Source organism: Coregonus clupeaformis, chromosome 16, assembly GCF_020615455.1.
Source record: "Coregonus clupeaformis isolate EN_2021a chromosome 16, ASM2061545v1, whole genome shotgun sequence".
NCBI lineage: Eukaryota > Metazoa > Chordata > Actinopteri > Salmoniformes > Salmonidae > Coregonus > Coregonus clupeaformis.
In genome coordinates this window covers 51,742,727-51,763,131 of record NC_059207.1, presented here as the reverse complement: position 1 = coordinate 51,763,131, position 20,405 = coordinate 51,742,727, and the positions used below count along the sequence as shown (strand labels likewise).

At 43.3% G+C, this 20,405-nt stretch overlaps 2 protein-coding genes across 3 annotated transcripts; both read left to right on the top strand.

The window, feature by feature from the left end:
• Nucleotides 1-1,757: 1,757 nt before the first annotated feature.
• Nucleotides 1,758-6,334, top strand: LOC121584223 (steroidogenic acute regulatory protein, mitochondrial). The gene is made up of 7 exons (XM_041900051.1): nt 1,758-2,000; nt 2,284-2,391; nt 2,524-2,654; nt 2,840-2,998; nt 3,319-3,503; nt 3,659-3,752; nt 5,454-6,334. Exons 1-7 carry the CDS (start codon nt 1,937-1,939, stop codon nt 5,574-5,576), a joined length of 864 nt encoding a protein of 287 aa, XP_041755985.1. The 5' UTR covers nt 1,758-1,936; the 3' UTR covers nt 5,577-6,334.
• Nucleotides 6,335-9,092: 2,758 nt separating this feature from the next.
• LOC121585094 (ELMO domain-containing protein 3) lies at nt 9,093-18,837 on the top strand. 2 transcript variants are annotated; one of them, XM_041901450.2, is made up of 13 exons: nt 9,093-9,151; nt 9,967-10,490; nt 11,433-11,504; nt 11,659-11,733; nt 12,405-12,474; nt 12,797-12,859; nt 12,995-13,083; nt 13,192-13,315; nt 13,403-13,525; nt 13,655-13,785; nt 13,940-14,016; nt 14,150-14,277; nt 14,411-18,837. In XM_041901450.2, exons 2-13 carry the CDS (start codon nt 10,455-10,457, stop codon nt 14,647-14,649), a joined length of 1,227 nt encoding a protein of 408 aa, XP_041757384.1. In that variant the 5' UTR covers nt 9,093-9,151; nt 9,967-10,454; the 3' UTR covers nt 14,650-18,837. The 2 variants fall into 2 exon arrangements, with proteins under 2 accessions (XP_041757384.1, XP_041757385.1); XM_041901451.2 differs by lacking the exon at nt 9,967-10,490 and having other exon boundaries at nt 9,114-9,151.
• The last annotated feature ends 1,568 nt before the right edge of the window (nt 18,838-20,405 follow it).

Sequence of the window (20,405 nt, the reverse complement as noted above, 5' to 3'; positions counted from 1 at the left end):
CCAAGATTTATGGATGATTTAAGATGAAGTAGTCAACCCTATTACGGTCAACCCTGTTACTTTATTTGGTAGCTAATAGGTACTTACTATAGTCTTTCTATTTATTTAACCTCTTGAAATGGGAAAACATGGATTTTATTACAGTTTTTCTCAATTGCGTAAAGCATTTTTTGGAACTGTGGATAAATGTTCCTATAGCAGAACAACAATGATCAAATGCTTAAATACATCAGCAGAATGTTCTTGCCTTTGTACCTGGATTGCATATCTTAGACCCACTTTTGCAAAACTTTAAATACAATCGTCATCAATGAATACAACATTTATTGTAAAGTGTTTTGTTCACAGAATATCAACACGTGAAGAGAAAAGGTTGCAAACGTGTTCACTGTTTCTGGCAATCAGTAAATACTACTGCACATTGTAATTGTTTTTATCAGTAGTAAGGTACAATATAGGTACAGATCTAGGTAACGAGACTGTCTCATTTTTATGATCTTACACCATTGTGGACATGCAGAGATGCAGAGAATGAAATGAAATTAATTATGTAACCTTAGTTTACTTCTAAGTCATCATCTCCAACATTGTGACCTTCCATTACATAGCTTTGCTTTGGTGTGGATTGAGGCCTATAAATTCATATCAGTTGTGTTCCTCCACTGTATTCACCTTTGCTTATTTCTATTCGGGATTGTGTTTCTACTTGCCGATGGAAAACTACAAACCTGTAAGCAGACCAGCCTATGGACTGAATACATAGAATTGGATTGTGATGATACCAGTGAATGAATTCTGCACACAATGTGCTTATTTTCCATTTTCTTTTTGAACAGGAATAATATTTGATTTGATGTGTATGACATTGTTTAAGGAAAATATGCATAAAAGGAGAGTAATAGCCCAAAATTCTGCACCTTTTGATAGTGATTTGGTGACTGCAAAGAAAATGTATTGATCTACTGGGATTTTTTTAAAGACAGACGGTCTTTTTGTCAGCTTAGACTCAAAAGATATGTATGTTTGTGTTAGTATTTTTGCAGACAGTCGTGTTCTTTTGATGAATGTATTCGCAATTTTGACAGTATAATATTTAGTTTTGATGAATGTATATATACAACGTTTTTTACCACCAGGTTAAACTACTCAAAAGGCACATAATTGGTGGAATGACCACTGTATGAGGATAGAGTCAACTTCCACCAAGTTGAAGATGTCCAATATCTCTTAGTGTCAGAGCACCATGCGCTGCTTAGATCATATCATATTGTTAAAGATGGGATCATACTCACCATAAAGGTGGTTTCAACACATACTGTTGGCAGAATATTCTGTCCAGCAAACATCCAGTAAACACTGTTTATTTCATACATTCCTGTGATTTGGCTGTGAGGGACCTTGGGAGTGTGAGCGGATGTGACTGTTACTGGTCCTACTACACTGACTGGCATGTGTCTGTCTGTCTGTCAGTCTGTCTGTATGTCTGAGGGACTGTGTGTGTGTGTGTGTGTGTGTGTGTGTGTGTGTGTGTGTATGTGTGTGTGGTATAGTGGGCCTGAGCACTGGACGTTATCTGACACAATGTTTATAAGAGCTTGGAGACATTCTCAGCTTGTCCAAGAGGTATCCTTGGCCACAGGGTCGTTAGATCGGCGGGATGATGTGTGTGTTTATCTCCGAGGTGACAGCATCACGGCCTTGCTCCACGCTTATATAGACACACATACGGCAACTCCCACAGACAGAATCTCAAATCCTCTTGACAACACAACGATACTGGTGCTCTCTGTTTTACAGTTCTATGATTCTCTATTTCTCTCTTTGAAATACCAAGAACAAGATTGACAATCTAAACGGGTCCTCTGATTTATATCTTTTATATTTTAGCATTATCTATTTCACTCAGAAGCTAAACTTAACACTAAATTGATACAAAATGTTGCCTGCAACTTTCAAACTGTGCGCTGGCATCTCCTACAGACATATGAGGAACATGACAGGTTAGTGAGAGAGAGTTTGTGAATGATTCTCTAGTGTTTCATAGCCCTGTGGCCCTGTGGCCATGGTGTGTTCTGAAACTCTAATTTTCAGTTGTAAATCGTTAGCTCACAAAAACTGTATGTAATGGTTTGGTATAACAATAATATACAAATTGTTTTGATGGTACTAAAGATGTTTTAATTGTACTGACTTTTGTACTAACAATTTAATGTATTGTAGATTCCTCTACTGCTTTTTACAAACTGTTCTTATCTACTTTTTCTCCCATTCTTCTTGTCCCAGGTTTGAGGAAGAATGCGATGGTGGCCATTCACCATGAGTTGAACATGCTAGCAGGCCCCAACCCTAGCAGCTGGATCAGCCATGTCCGCCGCAGGAGCTCACTGCTCAGTAAGTCCACACCCTCCACTCAGAACACACTTCTTACTTGTTTTTCTTTCTTTCATTCACAAATACCCAAAAGGAAAGTCCTTTCTTCTAATTCTACTGATAATGTTGTTTTCTATCTGTGCTGTGCTCCAGGCTCGCGGATCGAGGAGGAGCAGGGCTACAATGAGGCGGAGGTGTCATATGTGAAGCAGGGAGAGGAGGCGCTGCAGAAGTCTATCATCATCCTCGGCGATCAGGATGGATGGACCACTGAGATCACTGCTGTGAGTATAGAGATAGAGTACCAAAGACAGGAGGGCTGGCACACTGAAATTCCCTTCATCACCTATTCAATGTAGTAATTACAGACCTTTATCTGTTTTGAATTGCAATATAACGGTTGTTGTTTAAGGTTGTTGTTTATTCTTGCAGAACTATGAGTTTTAATTATCTGGACCTATGATCTCAGGCGAATGGCGACAAGGTGCTGAGTAAGGTGTTACCTGACGTGGGGAAGGTGTTTAAGCTGGAGGTGCTGTTGGACCAGCGCTCTGATAACCTCTTTGTGGAGCTGGTGGGCAACATGGAGCAAATGGGAGACTGGAACCCTAACGTCAAAGAGGTCAAGGTGGGACAATCAACGTTTTCCAATCAACTTTATAAACAAGGCACGCACTACACTGTAAGTCGCTTTGGATAAAAGGGTCTGCTAAATGGCATGTAGAACGCAACAACAATACAAAACATTAAGAGGAATTGGCTCATGTGTACACTGATTGCATGGATTGACTAGAAGTCGCATACTGTGGGTTGTTTTGTTCCCATGTGCATTCTCGCATTGAAGAATATACAGAGGTTTCTGACTCTCTCCTCTCCTTTTCTCCTTCCTTTTCTCTCTATCTTTCCCTCTCTCTTCCTCCCTTTTTCTTCCTCTCCTCCCCCCTTTAGATCCTTCAGAAGATAGGTCAGGAGACCATGGTGACCCACGAGGTGTCGGGACCCACGCCTGGTAACGTGGTGGGGCCGCGGGACTTCGTTAGTGTTCGCTGTGCCAAGCGCCGGGGGTCCACGTGCTTCCTGGCTGGCATGTCCACTCAGCACCCCACCATGCCCGAACAGAGGGGAGTTGTTAGGTGGGCTAGTTTATACTCAAGGGATGGATGGAAAGATGGATGGAGATTATAAATCACTAACAATACATAATATAAAAAATAACATTTTGAATATTGTGTTGGACTCCAACATATGCTAACATGAATGTTCTACACCGTATTGTTGACTTTTTCAGGGCGGAGAACGGACCCACATGTATAGTAATGCGGCCCAGTGCTGATGACCCCAACAAGACCAAGTTCACCTGGTTGTTAAGCATAGATTTAAAGGTAAGGAGGCCATTAACCTGCCGTTTATCACTAGGGTCAGACAGATACAACTGTTGCTATCTGGTTTCATCATTTTACATTTTAGTAATTTAGCAGATGCTCTTATCCAGAGCGACTTACAGTTAGTGCATTAATCTTAAGATAGCTAGGTGGGACAACCACATATCACAGGCATAGAAAGTGTTTTTCCTCAATAAAGTAGCTATCAGTAGAGTGTGAGTGCTGGGGGTGGGGGTCGAGGTGAGGAGGAGGATTATTTAAGATACTGTTTGAAGAGGTAGGGTTTCAGATGTTTTCAGAAGATGGGCAGGGACTCTGCTGTCCTAGCTTCAGGGGGGAAGCTGGTTCCACCATTGGGGTGCCAGGACAGAGAAGAGCTTGGACTGGGCTGAGCGGGAGCTGCCCTCCCGTAGGGGTGGGAGGGCCAAGAGACCTGAGGTGGCAGAACAGAGTCCTCTGGTTGGGGTGTAGGGTTTGAGCATAGCCTGAAGGTAGGGAGGGGCAATTCCTTTTGCTGTTCCGTAGGTAAGCACCATGGTCTTGTATTGGAAGCGAGCTTCGACTGGAAGCTAGTAGAGTGTGCGGAGGAGCGGAGTGACATGAGAGAACTTGGGAAGGTTGAACACCAGGTGGGCTGCAGTGTTCTGGATAAGTTGCAGGGGTTTGATGGCACAAGTGGGGAGCCCAGCCAACAGCGAGTTGCAGTAGTCCAGAAGGGAGAAGACAAGTGCCTGGATTAGGACCTGCGCCACTTCCTGTGTGAGATAGGGTTGTACTCTACGGTTGTTGTAGAGCGTGTACCTGCAGGAGCAGGTCACTGCTTTGATGTTTGCAGAGAACAACAGGGTATTGTCCAGGGTCACGCCAAGGTTCTTTGCACTCTGGGAGGGCGACACTGTGGAGTGGTCAACCGTGATAGAGGGGTTGTTGAGCGGGCAGGACTTCCCCGGGAGGAAGAGCAGTTCCGTCTTGTCGAGGTAGAGCTTGAGGTGGTGGGCTAACATCCAAGTTGAGATATCTGCCAGGCACGCAGAGATGCGTGTTGCCACCTGGGTTTCAGAAGGGGGGAAGGAGAAAGGTAGTTGAGTGTCATCCGCAAAGCAATGATAGGAGAGACCATGTGAGGATATGACGTAGCCTAGTGACTTGGTGTATAGAGAGAAGAGGTGAGGGCCTAGAACCGAGCCCTGTGGGACACCAGTAGTGACCCAGACACAGATCCTCTCCACGTCACCTGGTAGGAGCGGCCTGCCAGGTAGGATGCAATACGAAAATGTGCAGAGTCTGAGATGCCCAGCCCTGAGAGGGTGGAGAGGAGGATCTGATGGTTCACGGTGTTGAATGCAACGGATAGATCTAGGAGGATGAGAACAGAGGAGAGAGAGACAGCTTTGGCAGTGCAGAGAGCCTCCATGACATAGAGAAGTGCAGTCTCGGTTGAGTGACCCGTCTTGAAGCCTAACTGGTTAGTGTCAAGAAGATCAGAAGATCCTTTCTGGAACTAATGGTCCCATAGATATTGTTTGGCCTTTAATCATAGTGAGGGATTTCTGTTCAATGTGACACACCTGTGTTGTTGTAATCAGATGCTATTGATCACTGCCTAAGGTTATGGTTGATGATGGTTGTATTGAGGACACTTAATTGTTGTTTCTCATCATGTTCTCTCTTCCTGTTTTACCCTGTCTCGCTCCCTCACAGGGTTGGATCCCAAAGACCATCATAAACAAAGTGCTCTCTCAGACGCAGGTGGACTTTGCCAACCACCTGAGGCAGAGGATGGCTGACAACAGTGTTTCCATGGAGATGGCACCAGCCTGCTGATACCATGCCCTTTGACCTTTCGATTAGTGAGTACACCAATGACAGGCCACCAAATGGACAGCTCCGCCCAGTCATCGTTGCCACTTCCTCCACCAAAGGCACTCCAAGAGAATCAGGACAAATGGGCCAAATTCTAACTACTCTTTTGAGTTATTAGGACAGAATTTCAGTACAATTGAGTGAAACCTTGGATGCAACTCTGGATGCATTAATAGTCTAAAGTGGCTTACTCTCCTCATGTCCTTTCCTTCTCTCATATACACCTAATCTGTTCACACACCAGTCCAGATGAAGTGGAGAGACTAGGGCTGCGTTTACACAGGCAGCCCAATTTTGATATTTTCCGCTCTAATTGGTCTTTGACCAATCACATCAGATCTTTTCACATCAGCTATTTTTTAGAGCTGATCTGATTGGTCGAAAGACCAATTTGTGAAAAGAAAGTTCAGAATTTGTCTGCCTGTGTAAACACAGCCCTAGGAGAGGATGCTTAAGACTAGATGCACCCGGTGAGCCCCCTTCACACAGCACACACCATCTTCTCAAAACATACAAACATTCCCACAAGTCTGTATAGTGTCTCTATGGCACAGTATCCACCCAAGTCACTTTTTATCCAGCCATAGCACTGGTAATTACATTGTCATTGCACCCTCAATGTGAAATTTGCACTTTTATTTCAATATTATATTTATTGTAAAACAATATCATTGCATTACACTTGGTTAGGATGACTGCCAAGTGAATAAATGATTTCAACATCATTAAAATGTACAAGGATCATTCTTCTATTACTATTATTTAAATACATCTTGAGAATTGTAAAATGTCTCACTTGACAAAATGTGGCAAAGCACTTACAAATCAAACATTTTTGGCATACCAATCAAACTTTATCAAGATTTATATATCGTCAGTCATAAAATCATTTAATATGCCTCAATTGGAAAATACCAAATTATTACACATCTGAACACATCTAACATAAAACTAATACAACCAAATATGACAATAACATCACAGAAAAACTCAAGCCAACTAAGCGAACCATCTCAAGTCCTCACAATCATTACGTAAATATTCCATTTCAACTGGGGGGAGGAATTCAAAAGGTATTTTTTAACCACAAAGTTTAGCTCATAAAAATGTTTTCCTGTCTAAGATGGATTTGGCTGTTGTGTTTGCCAAGGCAAGCAGGTGTTTGACCATTCACATGTGTGTGAAGGACTCTGCAGCACTGTGAGCCTTGGCCTGGGCCTGCAGTACATTCCCTGGGATGAAGTCAACAGCACAACTCACGCCAAAGGGGAAGTCTGCCCTCTGTTATTGTCCTTGTAACATTTTCCTATGATTTATAGTTGTAATTGTTCCAGAAGGTTTTGTACTTTTCTAGGATATGGTGTACGCTGTAAGGGAAAATGGGTTTCAGGGGGGAAAAGGGGGTGTCATATTTGTCAGAGAGACAGGTTTTTTCGTTAATACAAGTCAGCGTCTTCTAGGATTACAGATGCAGTCTTTTTAATTGCACACGTCACAGCACAGCATGCCGCACTTGCCTAAATCAAAATCTGTGAGAGTAAGGTAGACAAAATAATTTCATTTGGCTGAAGATATACATTTTATTGGTAAAATAAATTTTCTGAATTTGAGTAACAGCTAACATTGAAGTAATGAGCTAAATCGAACATGTGAATTACAGAGCAGTGACTGTCAGTGGAGGCTGCTGAGGGGAGGACGGCTCATAATAATTGCTGGAACTGAGTAAATGGAATGGCATCAAACACATGGAAACCATGTATTTGATACCATTCCACTAATTCCACTCCAGCCATTACCACTTGCCTGTCCTCCCCAATTAAGGTACCACCAACCTCCTGTGGTGACTGTCATACCTAACATTGGTATATTCTTGGCAGCTGTTTAAACTATAAATTGTAAACATTTTACCCTGCGCTTCTTAGGCAATTAAGCTCATAGCAACAATGTTGGCTGTTGCATACACAGATTTTCTGAGGATTGTGAATAGTTAAGAGGGTGGGTTTCTGTTATGCAGAAATAAATGTATTGGAACCGTGTTCTGAGGCATAATAATTGACGTTTGCATTAAATCCTTTACAGTAGAATAAGTGTTCAAGCCACTCCATGGCCTTGGTCTATACAGTTCACTTAATACATGGGAAGTGGATAAGAGACACGATCACAAACATATGTTAAGGGGGAAGGGAATTTATAACATTTACATTTTAGTCATTTAGCAGGCGCTCTTATCCAGAGCGACTTACAGTTAGTGAGTGCATACATTTTCTTACTGGCCCCCTGTGGGAATCGAACCCACAACCCTGGCGTTGCAAACGCCATGCTCTACCAACTTAGCTACACGGGGCCTCAAAACACAGCCATAAAGTGAAGATAAGTGAAGTAACCAAACAAAATAGACAAAACAAACAATCTGAATATCAAATACAATACTTGACTAAGATGACAACCATGGTTCAATTCCCTCTTTTGAAAATGCATACACCATGTCCTCGACTGTAATGTAGTCCCCATGCCCCAGTCTGTTTCTCTGTGGCCGCCAGGCCGGCTAACCCTGATGCTGGCTGGGATGGAGAGTCCCAGTCTAACTACCAACTGTACGTCACCCCAGCCCACCCATGTTCTACCACAATGATGTCAAAGGTTTACATAGGTGGTGTGCCCGGGGAGATCTGGTCAGAGAACTGTTATTTCTCAGAGTACATGTCCATGTCGAGCTCTCCGAGCTGACCACACAGCCAGGGACAGCCAGTCACCAGGAATAACTGCTTTCCTACCAGTGTTTCCCCTTCACCATTGGATAACTGTAAACACATTGGTGAACTAACCGCATGTAGAGCTAATCGTAATGTTTTGGCAAAATGTTTAACTTCTCATTTTAGGTATTTTTTCCCCCTCAAAATTTAAAAGCGGAAGAGCATGTGAATATGCAGTCAGCCAACGAATAAAATGTGCCCTGGTCCAGGTGCTGGACAGTTTTGTGATTGGGTGTGGTTAACCTGACTCTAGATCTGTGCCAATAGGAAACCAATGCAGAGTGGTGAAATATGTCAGTTTGTGTTAAATGCCAGATGTCTTTGGGGGTTTGAGGGATGGACCATGAAGATATGAAATTAGAGTCGTAAACATATTATTTTTCTACTTCACGTCAACAGAAGTATAGAGTACAGTGAGTAAGGTCACATCATTCTGACCTCCTCTGACCTGTACAGCATCCTATCACAACCATGGCCTCAGCGCACACGCACACACACACACCATTATATCAGGCCACTTTACAGGATAGGTGCATTATGGTTATATACGTTTTTATATTACCATAAACAGTTTACTATACCACCGATTTGCAGTGTCCAGTACAATCAAGATCCATTCTGGGAAATGTATCCCTGGTTTTGCTTTAGCCATGACGTAATCGAAAACGAACCGTCCAGCGCAGGCAAGTTAGGCAGGGCAGGAAACCACAATTCCCAGAATGCACTTGACGTTAACTGTGGAAAGGGGGAAGGGAAACTGAGATTGGAGGGAGAGAAACTGAGGTAAAATAAACTGCATTAAACGATTTTTAAATATTATATAGATAATTGCTGCTGTGAGATGAATATTTAAGAAACAGAGCGAAGTCAAAAAAATCCGAAAATGTTTTGATAGTCTCCAGTAGGCCAGTAGTTAACCTAGTGGTTGGCTTGTGAAAAAATATTTAGCTTGCTAGCTGGGCTAATTTAGCTAACATTTAGAGTTAGCTAGCTAATGTTAGCTTGCTGGATGACAGTTCTTCTGAGCCACTGGTGTTTACTGTCTTCTTCGCACAAATGTTATGCAAATAAAAAAATGCATTCATGATGTAGATAGCTAGCCACTAGCGAGCTAGAGGTGCTGCAGGGCTGGGTATGGACTAAATTGACCTGACGATAAAATCAATGTTAGCTGAATGTACAGTAAGTTAGACTAGCTAGCTAGCGGTAGCCTATCAGCTCACGTAGCTAGCTTGCTAACGTACCGGTAGTTAGCTAATGTTGTCAGTACCGGTAACATTAACCACGTTTCAGATTATACCTTGAAGTTTTTGTGTAGGCTGTGAGTGGGTCTTCGGCATCACGTTAGCGAACAGCTCATATGTTGGCCATTTGGTGAGCCTAGTAGTTTGACAGCTTGATAACGGTTCTAGCTATGTACTGTAGCTAGCTAACGTTAGTTAATAATTCAATGAGTTTGGTTTGGATACTTTTTCCAAAAATAATTGGAAATAGACCATTGATCAGTTTGGGTTCATGAATAATTATTATGCTTTTGACATTTTATTTGTGAGCAAGCTAGCTAGTTACCCACCTTATTTTTCTGCCCCAAATTGCAGATATCCATGACAACCAGTTTGACATAGCATGGCATGAGTGCCCCCTATTGGTTGGATCCTGTCAAGGAGAAGGCCCACTCCAACTCTGCAAGACTTCGACTCGCCCCACCTGGGCTTGAACATTGTTACATCGTGGATGTGAGGTGCCAACATTGAGTGTCAAAGCAATGAAGCGGCTGGGAAAGAGAGAGGCCATCCCAGACCAGCAGTGTCCTTACCCAGCCCTGCAGCCCCTCTAATGGGGCAGGATGCACAACAACTGAATTCAGTGAGATCAACCTGTTGACTCTAGTCTGGACCGAGAGAGAGAGGAAGGAAGGAAGGAAGGAAGGAAGGGGAAGTTTGACAAGCAGTAGTTGTGGAAAGGGACACAACAGACAACATGGGGGTCTTCCCAAAAGCACTTCTGACCGCCTCAGTCTGAGAAATTAAGCTTTAAAGAACAGGGATTACACACTCACACATACATAGACACACACACTCATGCCATGGAAGAGGACAGCGGTGTCACATCACACACAGAGGTAGGTGTTTTAACATTGAATAGCCTAACCTTTTAAAGTAGTTTAAACTGTGTGGAAACTATGTGATTGACAGTCGCATCAGCATGTAGCATTTCGCTACACCCGCTATAACATCTACAATGAAATGGAACAGTATCAGTCAACAGACATCAGTCAAGTTCCAAATCAACATTTTGACCTTATGGTCTGTTCTGTACACATTACCTGTATACTGTCTGTGTGATACCATCACAGGTGTAGACAATGTGGGTGTGGTGGTATTCAATCAGATTGCACAATGAAACTTGCTGCACTAACATATATATCTGCTTCAAGGTACAACCTTATGGTACTGTACACACATCCATTAGATTGTTTTTCTGACTATTGACCCTAAAATGTGTGGTTCTTAGCTGAATTTCCATCTCTCCCTTCTTTTTTTAATCCCCATTGTGTTAGTGAGTGGAGGAGGAAGTAATGAAGCATCTTCCCCTCTAAAGTGTTCACATGGGGAAATAAAAGGTTTTCACCACCATGTAGCCTAACAGTTCTCTTTCCCTGCAGTGTCTGCCTGTGTCTTCCCTGGCACTGTACCATCCTGCCAGGGGTGTATTCATTAGTTGGATTCCGTTGCAAAACGTTTGGTCTGTGGCAAAATGTTTTGCAACTGAAACCATTTACAGTTTACTATAGGAACCAAATGGACACAAACGGAACGAAACTGTGAGGGACCTACCTGAATTTGTCCAATAGAAACAATTTTCAGTCGCAAAACATTTTGCAACAGACCAAACATTTTGCAAGGAATCAGACTAATGAATACATTCCAGGTCAGGTGAGAGGACAACCACTTGATCCTCAGCTGCGTCTCATTCCACAGAGACGTTCCTGCCCTTCCATGCCACTCTGGCTGTGTTTGTGTGTGTCTGATGATGCCTCGTTCTGTCCCCCTCCTCCTCTCAGGGTCTGAATGGTGTGTTCCATGAATGTAAAGAGACAGAGGAGCTAACCAATGGCCACTCCAACCACAAACCTGTGAGTACAACAACCAACCAGAGTTCCCGTTCATAGATTTTATTAGCAGGAATTTCTGTATACCTCTCGTGTTATCATCGGTATGGACTGGTAGCTTGTTGGTCCTGCTGTTCTATGTTGCATTGTGTAACCTGTTGTGTTTCTGTATTCCCAGGTGATGAATGGACTGACACCAGGTCATAGTGTCAAAGAGCACGCCAACGGAAGTTCACTGCTCAAGTCTCTGCCAGTGAGTTGCTCTATACTGGCCCTCATGTCAAAGGCATTACAGGAAAGGGCACCGACCCGACTGTTGTTCTCTTTTCTTTTTTTATGTGTTTGGTGTGTTTACAGATACGCTGAGTATACCAAACATTAGGAACACCTTCCTAATATTGAGTTGCACCCCCCCCCCCCTTTTGCCCTCAGAACAGACTCAATTTGTCGGGGCATGGACTCTAAGGTGTCTAAAGCATTCCACAGGGATGCTGGCCCATGTTGACTCCAATGCTTCCCACAGTTGTGTCAAGTTGGCTGGATGTCCTTTGGGTGGTGGACCATTCTTGATACACACGGGAAACTGTTCAGAGTGAAAAACCCAGCAGCGTTGCAGTTCTTGACACAAACTGGTGCGCCTGGCACCTACTACCATATCCTGTTCAAAGGAACTTAAATATTTTGTCTTACCCATTCACCCTCCATGTCTCAAGGCTTAAAAATTCTTCTTTAACCTGTCTCCTCCCCTTCATCTACACTGATTTAAGTGGATTTAACAAGTCAATAAGGGATCATAGGGGATCAATAAGGGATCGTAGCTTTCACCAGGATTCACCTGCATTCACCTGGTGAGTCAATGTCATGGAAAGAGCAGGTGTCATTAATGTTTTGTACACTCAGTGTATTTTATTGTGATTTGTCTAGATTTCAGCTCTGAAGCAGAATGGCCTTCTGCGGTCCCTGGCTGCAGGAGGAGAGCAACCCAAGACTGAAGGTAAGACACACTACACACAGTGGCCCCTCTTCCCAAAGGAACAACCATGTATCCTAGCTACCAGGTAACCTTAGCAGGTCCCCCCCTCAGGGACTGAGGTAGCCGGCTGTGGGAGGGTGGGGAGATGAGGAGGGGCAGGGTATGAAATTATGGTGTCATGGCAAAGAAGGGGAGAAGGTGTGGTTCAGATTGAAAATGAACTGGAGAGGTGGTGGCACCATGGCTGAACGATTACTCCTCACCTGTGTATGTTGTTGCAGGTTAGCTGTGTGTGTGTGTTGATGGGTTTGTTTCTCAACTGTGTGTATGTCTGTGTTTGCAGAAGAGAGTGCGGAGGTGGAGCAGGCACGAGAGGAGTGGGAGGCTCTAGAGAGTATCCAACCAGGTGAGTTGTTGTTAGGGGTTGTTAGGGGCAACATCTACCTACTCCCTGGCTGCCTGAAAGCTGTGACGTATTACTCCTCCATTCTAGGTTGTATACGAGTCTGTTAAAGTGTGTTATTGTCCTGTGTGTCTCCAGTGGTCAGTGAGGAGTCCAGTCCCACTCCTCTCATCTCCTTTAATGAGGCGCTACAGCACTTCCAGACCACAGACCTTGGCGAGGTGCTGGTAAGAATGTGGGTCTCTCTGTGTCTGGGGGTTTTAGGACTGCATTGTAGAGTCTCATTGAGAAAAACAATTCAGTTTGCGTTTTGTCCCTTATCTCTCTCTCTGTAGAAGAACATCCAGCCCACCATCCGTAGGACGGGTCTGGCCGCTATCACACACTTCCTGTTCGGCCCGCCGCGACTTCACCGAGAACTACTGGAGGAGAGGGACCTGGTCTTCGCCATCGCACAGTGTAAGTGTGTGTGTGTTTGAATGAGAGAGCGGGAGAGCCGTTTTGCAGACGATAAGAGGCAGATTGTTTGTGTGTTCCTCTCTGTAGGTTCTCTGGATAACAGTCAGGCTGTACACATGCGTGTTCTACAGACCATCTATAAGAGGCTGACAGGCAGCAAGCAGGACTGTCCTCGGTTCGGCACACACTGGGAGAACGTGGGCTTTCAGGGTGAGAGACATCTTCTGCATCAATGCTTCATTAGATGCCACTCTCACACTGAGATGAAAAGTGTGATAAAATTATATTGCTATAAAGAAATTAACAAAACACTGAAATTATGAGTGTGTCTGTGTGTAGGTATGGACCCAGCCACAGACCTGCGTGGTACAGGTTTCCTTGGGCTGATGCACACCCTGTACCTGGTGATGGACCCTGAGACTCTGCCTCTAGCCAGAGACATCTACAAGCTGTCCCAACACCCCACACAGGTACATACACACACACACACACACACACTGGCCACAAACTGTTCAGGTGAAGGCAAGTGGGGAAATCTATTAAATGTGTGCTTGGCTACTTGAATAGTCTTTCTATTTACAAACCACATTTGGTTTCTACTCTTTCTGCCCAATCTTTCTCCAGAACTTCCCGTTCTGTGTGATGTCCATCAACATGACCCGTATCGCCCTGCATGCACTCAGAGAAGAGTCCCTCTCCAAGTAAGTGTCCGGCCCTACTCCTCTACGACAGACAGACAGAGAGACAGACCGACACATTGGCTTGACAGTTACTTACAAGAGCCTAGTCACTTGCTTACAAGATGTCCTCACTTTTGTGTGTGTGGTCCTCCAGGGAATGTAACCGTCGGCAGCAGGTAGTGGGGGTGTTGAATGAGTTCTATGTTGCCACGTTCCTGCACCTCTACCAGCTTTGGAAGAGCCAGCAGAAGACTATCTCTGACTCTGGCTTTGTCCTCAAAGGTAACTCTCTTGGTTTTTACCCCAGGCTTAACCAAGCCCAGTTGTTTCAGCAGAGTATCATGTCATTATTAACAACATCCCTTTGTAACACAATCACATCCTTGACATCCACTGTGTCTCTGCTCCCCTCTAGAAGTGGAACTGTTTGCCAAAAAGAACCCCAAGCAGATGCTGCGTCGGCTTGACGTCTTCCTGAGGGAGAGGAGGTCGGGTGGCGCCCCCCGGGCCTCCCCAGACCCCACGGCCCAGCAACCCTCACCCTACCTGGGGGAGAGAGGGGCCAGGTCTGAGGGAACCAGGGGCAAGGAGATGCACTTCACTGGAGTGTGTGAGCTGACACCAGACATGGAGGGAGAGGCCAGGCTCATCTGACACTCTGGGACAGAGGGAGAGCTAGAGAGAGACTGAGAGTGAGAGACTGTATGTGAGTACGGCTAGACTAGTCTGAGCTGGAAAGAGAGTGTGTGTGTGTTAGTGTGTGTGTGAGAGACAGAAAGAGAATGAGAACCCCACCAAGCCCTGACCCCACTACTTGTGGTACATACCCATTGATGCTGTAAAGCTGCTCTCAGATCAGTTTGTATGGGATCACTTTTCTCCCAACAGAAGTACATGACGGTGTGGCGGTCAGTTAACACTAAATCACAGACATGGGACTGATGGATGAATAGAAGATGTCATTAAAGAGAAAGTATTAGCGTTTTCTCTGGGTCTAGTGCAGGGACAGGCAATTTTACCCAACAAGGACTGTCAGTGCAGGCTTTTGCTCCAGCCAAGCAGTAACGCACCTGATTCTTCTACTAATCATCCAATCATAGTCTTTAATCAAGGCTTCGAAAAGTCGAATCAGGTGTGTTATAGCTTGGCCGGAGCCAAAGCCTGCAGAGTAAGACTGCCCACCCTTGGTTTATTGAGGCCAAATCAGTAGCTGCCAAACCCCAGGGCACTGATCTGTCTATACGGCCCCAGGAGAGTTCTGGAAAGCCATAGTGTGTATGTCTGTTTTCTACTGTCAGCAAAACCAAGCCTGGGTGTGTTTTTGTGTGTGTGTGTGTGCTGGGTATGAAGGTAAAGGTGTGTGTTGGCTTATAGGGAGTTGGAACAGTGAGCAATGTGTTTGTGTGTGTAGTCAGGCTATTGTGTGTGGTGGGTCTGTGGGCTCGGATGGTTATTGTCTCCATCTCCCAGTGCAGGTTGAATAGGCCCAGAGCCCCCCTATTGTATGGGGGATATATTTTTTAATAATTTAAAAACTATTTTAGTCCTTTCCAAAGGGATATCTGTCATGAAAATAGATGAAATTATACTGTATATGAAAATGATATTATATGGATATAGCAATTGATGATATTTATAAAAGTGAAAGGAACTTCTTCTGCTAAGAAACTCAGGATGAGGGTTAGAATTGTTAAGCCCAGTTCAGATACATAATATGAGACGCGACGCAACGCAACTGTCTTTAAGGTAAATTCTGCGAAATGACATTGCCACGAGCAGCAACGCAGATATTGAGATGCAAGACTAAGCTCTCTCACAGCCGCACACAGTATCTGCGCATGCGCACGGGTTTGCTTCAGGCTCTTGGCGCGTGGTAGCCACAGGACCAAAACAGCGGAGAAGTTGACCCTCATGCTTCAAGTTGTTGCGGAAATTTACCCACTATACTGTTTACTTTCTGCATCATAATGCTGAGCCTACCTTTAAGGGGTTTTATAACTAAGTTTGTTTGATATGAACGGAGTAGTTTTAGAACGTCTCATGTCGTTGGCTGGAGTTTCCAAGATTCAACATGTCAAATCTTTAGCTAAACTCTTTCGACGAGACTGATCCATTATAGCCAATCAGAGAAACGTGTGCTAACGTTCTGTGTTCAGCCAAGCAGCTAGCTAGCCAAGCAGACAATTAGCTAGCTATTTTGCTGCACATAGCTAGCCTTGCTTGCTGATACAGTATTTATCTGACAAGTCACAAAATGTACACTGTTTCTGGTGCTTGTATTTCATGACACTCGTTTGCTACAACAAGTGGCAACTTCGTTTCAAAGTTTCATCCCGTAATTGTAAAGAGGCACCGTTACTGTGGAAACGGTCTCAACTGCACTTCTCGTCTTGATCTGATTGCCCCTTCTTTAGTCAGCTGTTGTACAACATTCTAAAATTAGCTCGTTTTTATCTCGTCTCATGTCGGCTGTTGTATCTGAACTGGGCTTTAGCCTTTGTCTCAAATGATACCCTAGTAGTCCCTATATAAAGTTATACTTTCGATCATATGTCCTGTGTTGCTCTGGTCAAAAGTAGTGAATTATATAATAAAAAGGGTTTCATTTGAGATGAGCATTTAGACAGGTCAGTCAAGCCACCAGCTGACTAGCCATGGAGTAGCAGAGTATGTTGGTGGGGTGGTTTAGTCTGACTAGTGAAAGAAGTCTGCTGGAAGCTTTCTACATACATTCCGTTATAGAGCATCCAACTGGAGTTGTTTGACCAGTGCAAGATAAAAGCCAATTGTGTGTGGGTTATCTGACTAAATGGATAGTGCACACAAATTACACATTTAACTCATCTCATGGATATCTAGAATGAGCTAAAGCTTAGGGTGTCCATAGACAACGTGGTATTGTTATGATGAGGAACATTTGTGATTTGGGTGAATTTATTTCTTTTAAATGATAAGCTTATAGTGATGATAACAGTGAAGGGTGTCTCTCTAAGAAGGTGTACCGTATGCAATCCCAACTCTGTCATGGATAATCAGTAATAATAGTGTTGTATGATGAGGGAAATCCTTCCTCATTTCAGGGTGGGTGTGCGCGTGTCTGTGGGGAATGGTACAGTATGGCAGGGGAGCGTAGCTCTGCAGTCTCAATCAGTAGCATGTTCAGGTAGCACTAGTACTGTAGCATCTGATAGCATCCTTGTTGTTTTACCTTCCTTGTAGAACTTGTTGCTCTTGGTCATGTCTCATTTACAGTCTTTAGTGTCGGTGAGTGTGCAAGCTGTTACTATAGTACATTCACCCCCCCCCGCCCAGAGGATGTCATGTTGCCCTCTAAGGGCAGCCCATAAGGTTGGATGTATCATTGTGTCAGGGGTTATCTCTTTTGAGGCAACACAAACCCATTCAACTCATTCTAAAGTATACACATCTATACACATGATATAAACATCTATAAACGTGGACATTATCAGCTCCTATACATAGCCTACCTTGTTTTATTGGGTTATTTCCAAGCACATTACTCTCCACATATACCCCCTATTTAAAAAACAAAAAGGAATTTGTGCTCTTTATTTTGCCAAGCGTATGTGTTTTTGTTGATCAGCAAAATTTGCACTCTTATAGAATGTTGGAGGTGTGTACAGTGTGAGTGTTGCTAGGTGACTGAATATTATGCTTTGTCTGTGTTGTGTTTTCAACCCACCTTAAAGGAACAGGGCTCTACTCAATATCTCTTTGTAGCCATAATCTCACCACCCCTCTTTAATCTGAAATAATGGCCTAAAGTCAGTCATATAACTGAACCTGCATTTCAGATCGTGAAGATACACATAAAGTTGTTGTTTTTTGTTCTATTTTAGCAGAGGGGCTTGTTCCAGTTCAGTGTGTGAATCAGGAAGTTTGTACAAAAGATGATTGTAACTATATGATTGTCAGTAGGGCATTCTATTGAAACACATTGCTTACCTCAAGACTTGAGACACATCTTCTCTTTCTCTACTTTGAATGTCTGTTAAGAAGGACAATGGCTTCTCACTTCATATAATGGCAGGTTGTATCTTTTCTCTTTTCATTTGTTATACACATACTCCCTCATACACAGCTTGGACGTCAAATGTCATGTATATTCCACACCTGAAACACTAGTGAACTAACACTGAAGCTGGTAGGTCTATGTAATTTATTTCAAATGACACAGGCCCACTATTGGCCCACACACACACGCTTAGATCCACATAGCTTTATGTCAGCTTGACTGCAGATCCACTCTAATGGTATTTTGAACAATCATTACTGATGTTGACTGTGTTAATGATAAGCTAATTTACTTGTGGCTTCGACGGTATCCACTTTCGTGTGTGTATTGGTGATTGTTCCCACCTTCGACCATGTCCAGAAAAAAAACACGTAATAACACAATGATATTATGATATTAGTTTCTGATTGTACAGAACATTTGTGCTGCTTCTCCAAATTTGATTTGCAGTCCTAAATCAAGGTTTTGGGTTGAATTTTGCACAAGTTGGGTCATATTTTGTTTTCAACAGTTAGACCTCCTCAGTTCAGAACCAAGAGAAAACGGGTCTTAGGCAGGATGCAAGGTACTCTGAAATGAGTGGTCTGAATCTCTGCTTTGTGGACAACAAATCACTTCCTGAATCTCCTGCGCTTTATATGAAGGTGTTCTACTGTTGCTGTTGTCGTCTTTTGTCCCTGAAAGCATTTTATGACTGTACCTTGATTGTAGAAGCCCTATTTTATAATGAGAGTTATTTCAGAAATATGTGCCGTTGTACAGTAATGTATTGTATGGAGAAACCTAAATAAATGCAATTTAAAACAGTTATTTGCTTGTTCTTTTTCTTTGTGCTGTGGTTATTATTCTTGTATTTGTATTTATGAAGGATCCCCATTAGCTGCTGCCAAGGCAGCAGATACTCTTCCTGGGGTCCAGCAATATTAAGGCTGTTATATACAATTATAATATGACATTACATTTATAACACTTTTCACAACACATTAAGTGTGCTCCCTCAGGCCACTACTTTACTGTCACATATCTACAATATAAAATCCATGTGTACGTGTGTGTAAAGTGTGTGTCTTATCATGTGTATGTGTGCCTGTGTGTGTCTCTTCACAGTCCCCGCTGTTCCATAAGGTGTATTTCTATCTGTTTTCTAAATCTGATTCTACTGCTTGTATCAGTACCTGATGTGGAAAAGAGTTCCATGTAGCTATGGTTCTGTGCAGTACAGTGCGCCTCCCATAGTCTGTTCTTAATTTGGGGATCGTGAAGAGACCTTTGGTGGCATGTCTTCAGGAGTATGCATGGGTGTCCGAGCTGTGTGCTAGTAGTTTAAACAGACACCTCAGTGAATTCCACTTGTCAACACTTCTTACAAAAACAAGTAGTGATGAAGTCAATCTCTCCTCCACTTTGAGCCATGAGAGATTTACATGCATATTATTCATGTTAGCTCTCCGTGTACATTTAAGGGCCAGCCGTGCTGCCCTGTTCTGGGCCAATTGTAATTCCCTCTTTGTGGCACCTGACCACACTACTGAACAGTAGTCCAGGTGGGACAAAACTAGAGCCTATAGGACCTGCCTTCTTGATAGTGTTGTTAAAAAGGCAGAGCAGTGCTTTATTATGGACAGACTTTTCCCCATCTTAGCTACTGTTGTAGCAACATGTTTTGACCATGACAGTTTACAATCCAGGATTACTCCAAGCAGTTTAGTCACCTCAACTTGCTCAATTTCCACATTATTTATTACAAGATTTAGTTGAGGTTTAGGGTTTAGTGAAGGATTTGTCCCAAATACAATGCTTTTAGTTTTAGAAATATTTAGGACTAATCTATTCCTTGCCACCCATTCTGAAACTAACTGCAGCTCTTTCTTAAGTGTTGCAGTGATTTCACTCGCTGTTGTAGCTGACGTGTATAGTGTTGAGTCATCCACATACATAGACACACTGGCTTTACTCAAAGCCAGTGGCATGTCGTTAGTAAAGATGGAAAAAAGTAAGGTGCCTAGACAGCTGCCCTGGGGAATTCCTGATTCTACCTTGATTATGTTGGAGAGGCTTCCATTAAAGAACACCCTCTGTGTTCTGTTAGACAGGTAATTCTTTATCCACAATATAGCAGGGGGTGTAAAGCCATAACAAGTTTTTCCATCAGCAGACTATGATCGATAATGTCAAAAGCCGCACTGAAGTCTAACAAAACAGCTCCCACAATCTTTTTATCAACAATTAATCTCAGCCAATCATCAGTCATTTGTGTAAGTGCCGTGCTTGTTGAATGTCCTTCTCAATAAGGGTGCTGAAAGTCTGTTGTCAATTTGTTTACAGTAAAATAGCATTGTATCTGGTCAAACACAATTTTTTTCAAAAGTTTACT

Excerpts from the sequence above, each read along its gene's own strand:
- LOC121584223 (XM_041900051.1), top strand. The coding sequence starts at position 1,937 with ATGTTGCCTGCAACTTTCAAACTGTGCGCTGGCATCTCCTACAGACAT. Across the intron at positions 2,001-2,283 it reads ACATATGAGGAACATGACAG|GTTTGAGGAAGAATGCGATG; the intron begins GTTAGTGAGAGA and ends TTCTTGTCCCAG. Across the intron at positions 3,753-5,453 it reads TGTTAAGCATAGATTTAAAG|GGTTGGATCCCAAAGACCAT; the intron begins GTAAGGAGGCCA and ends GCTCCCTCACAG.
- LOC121585094 (XM_041901450.2), top strand. The coding sequence starts at position 10,455 with ATGGAAGAGGACAGCGGTGTCACATCACACACAGAG. Across the intron at positions 13,526-13,654 it reads GGAGAACGTGGGCTTTCAGG|GTATGGACCCAGCCACAGAC; the intron begins GTGAGAGACATC and ends GTCTGTGTGTAG. Across the intron at positions 13,786-13,939 it reads TGTCCCAACACCCCACACAG|AACTTCCCGTTCTGTGTGAT; the intron begins GTACATACACAC and ends ATCTTTCTCCAG.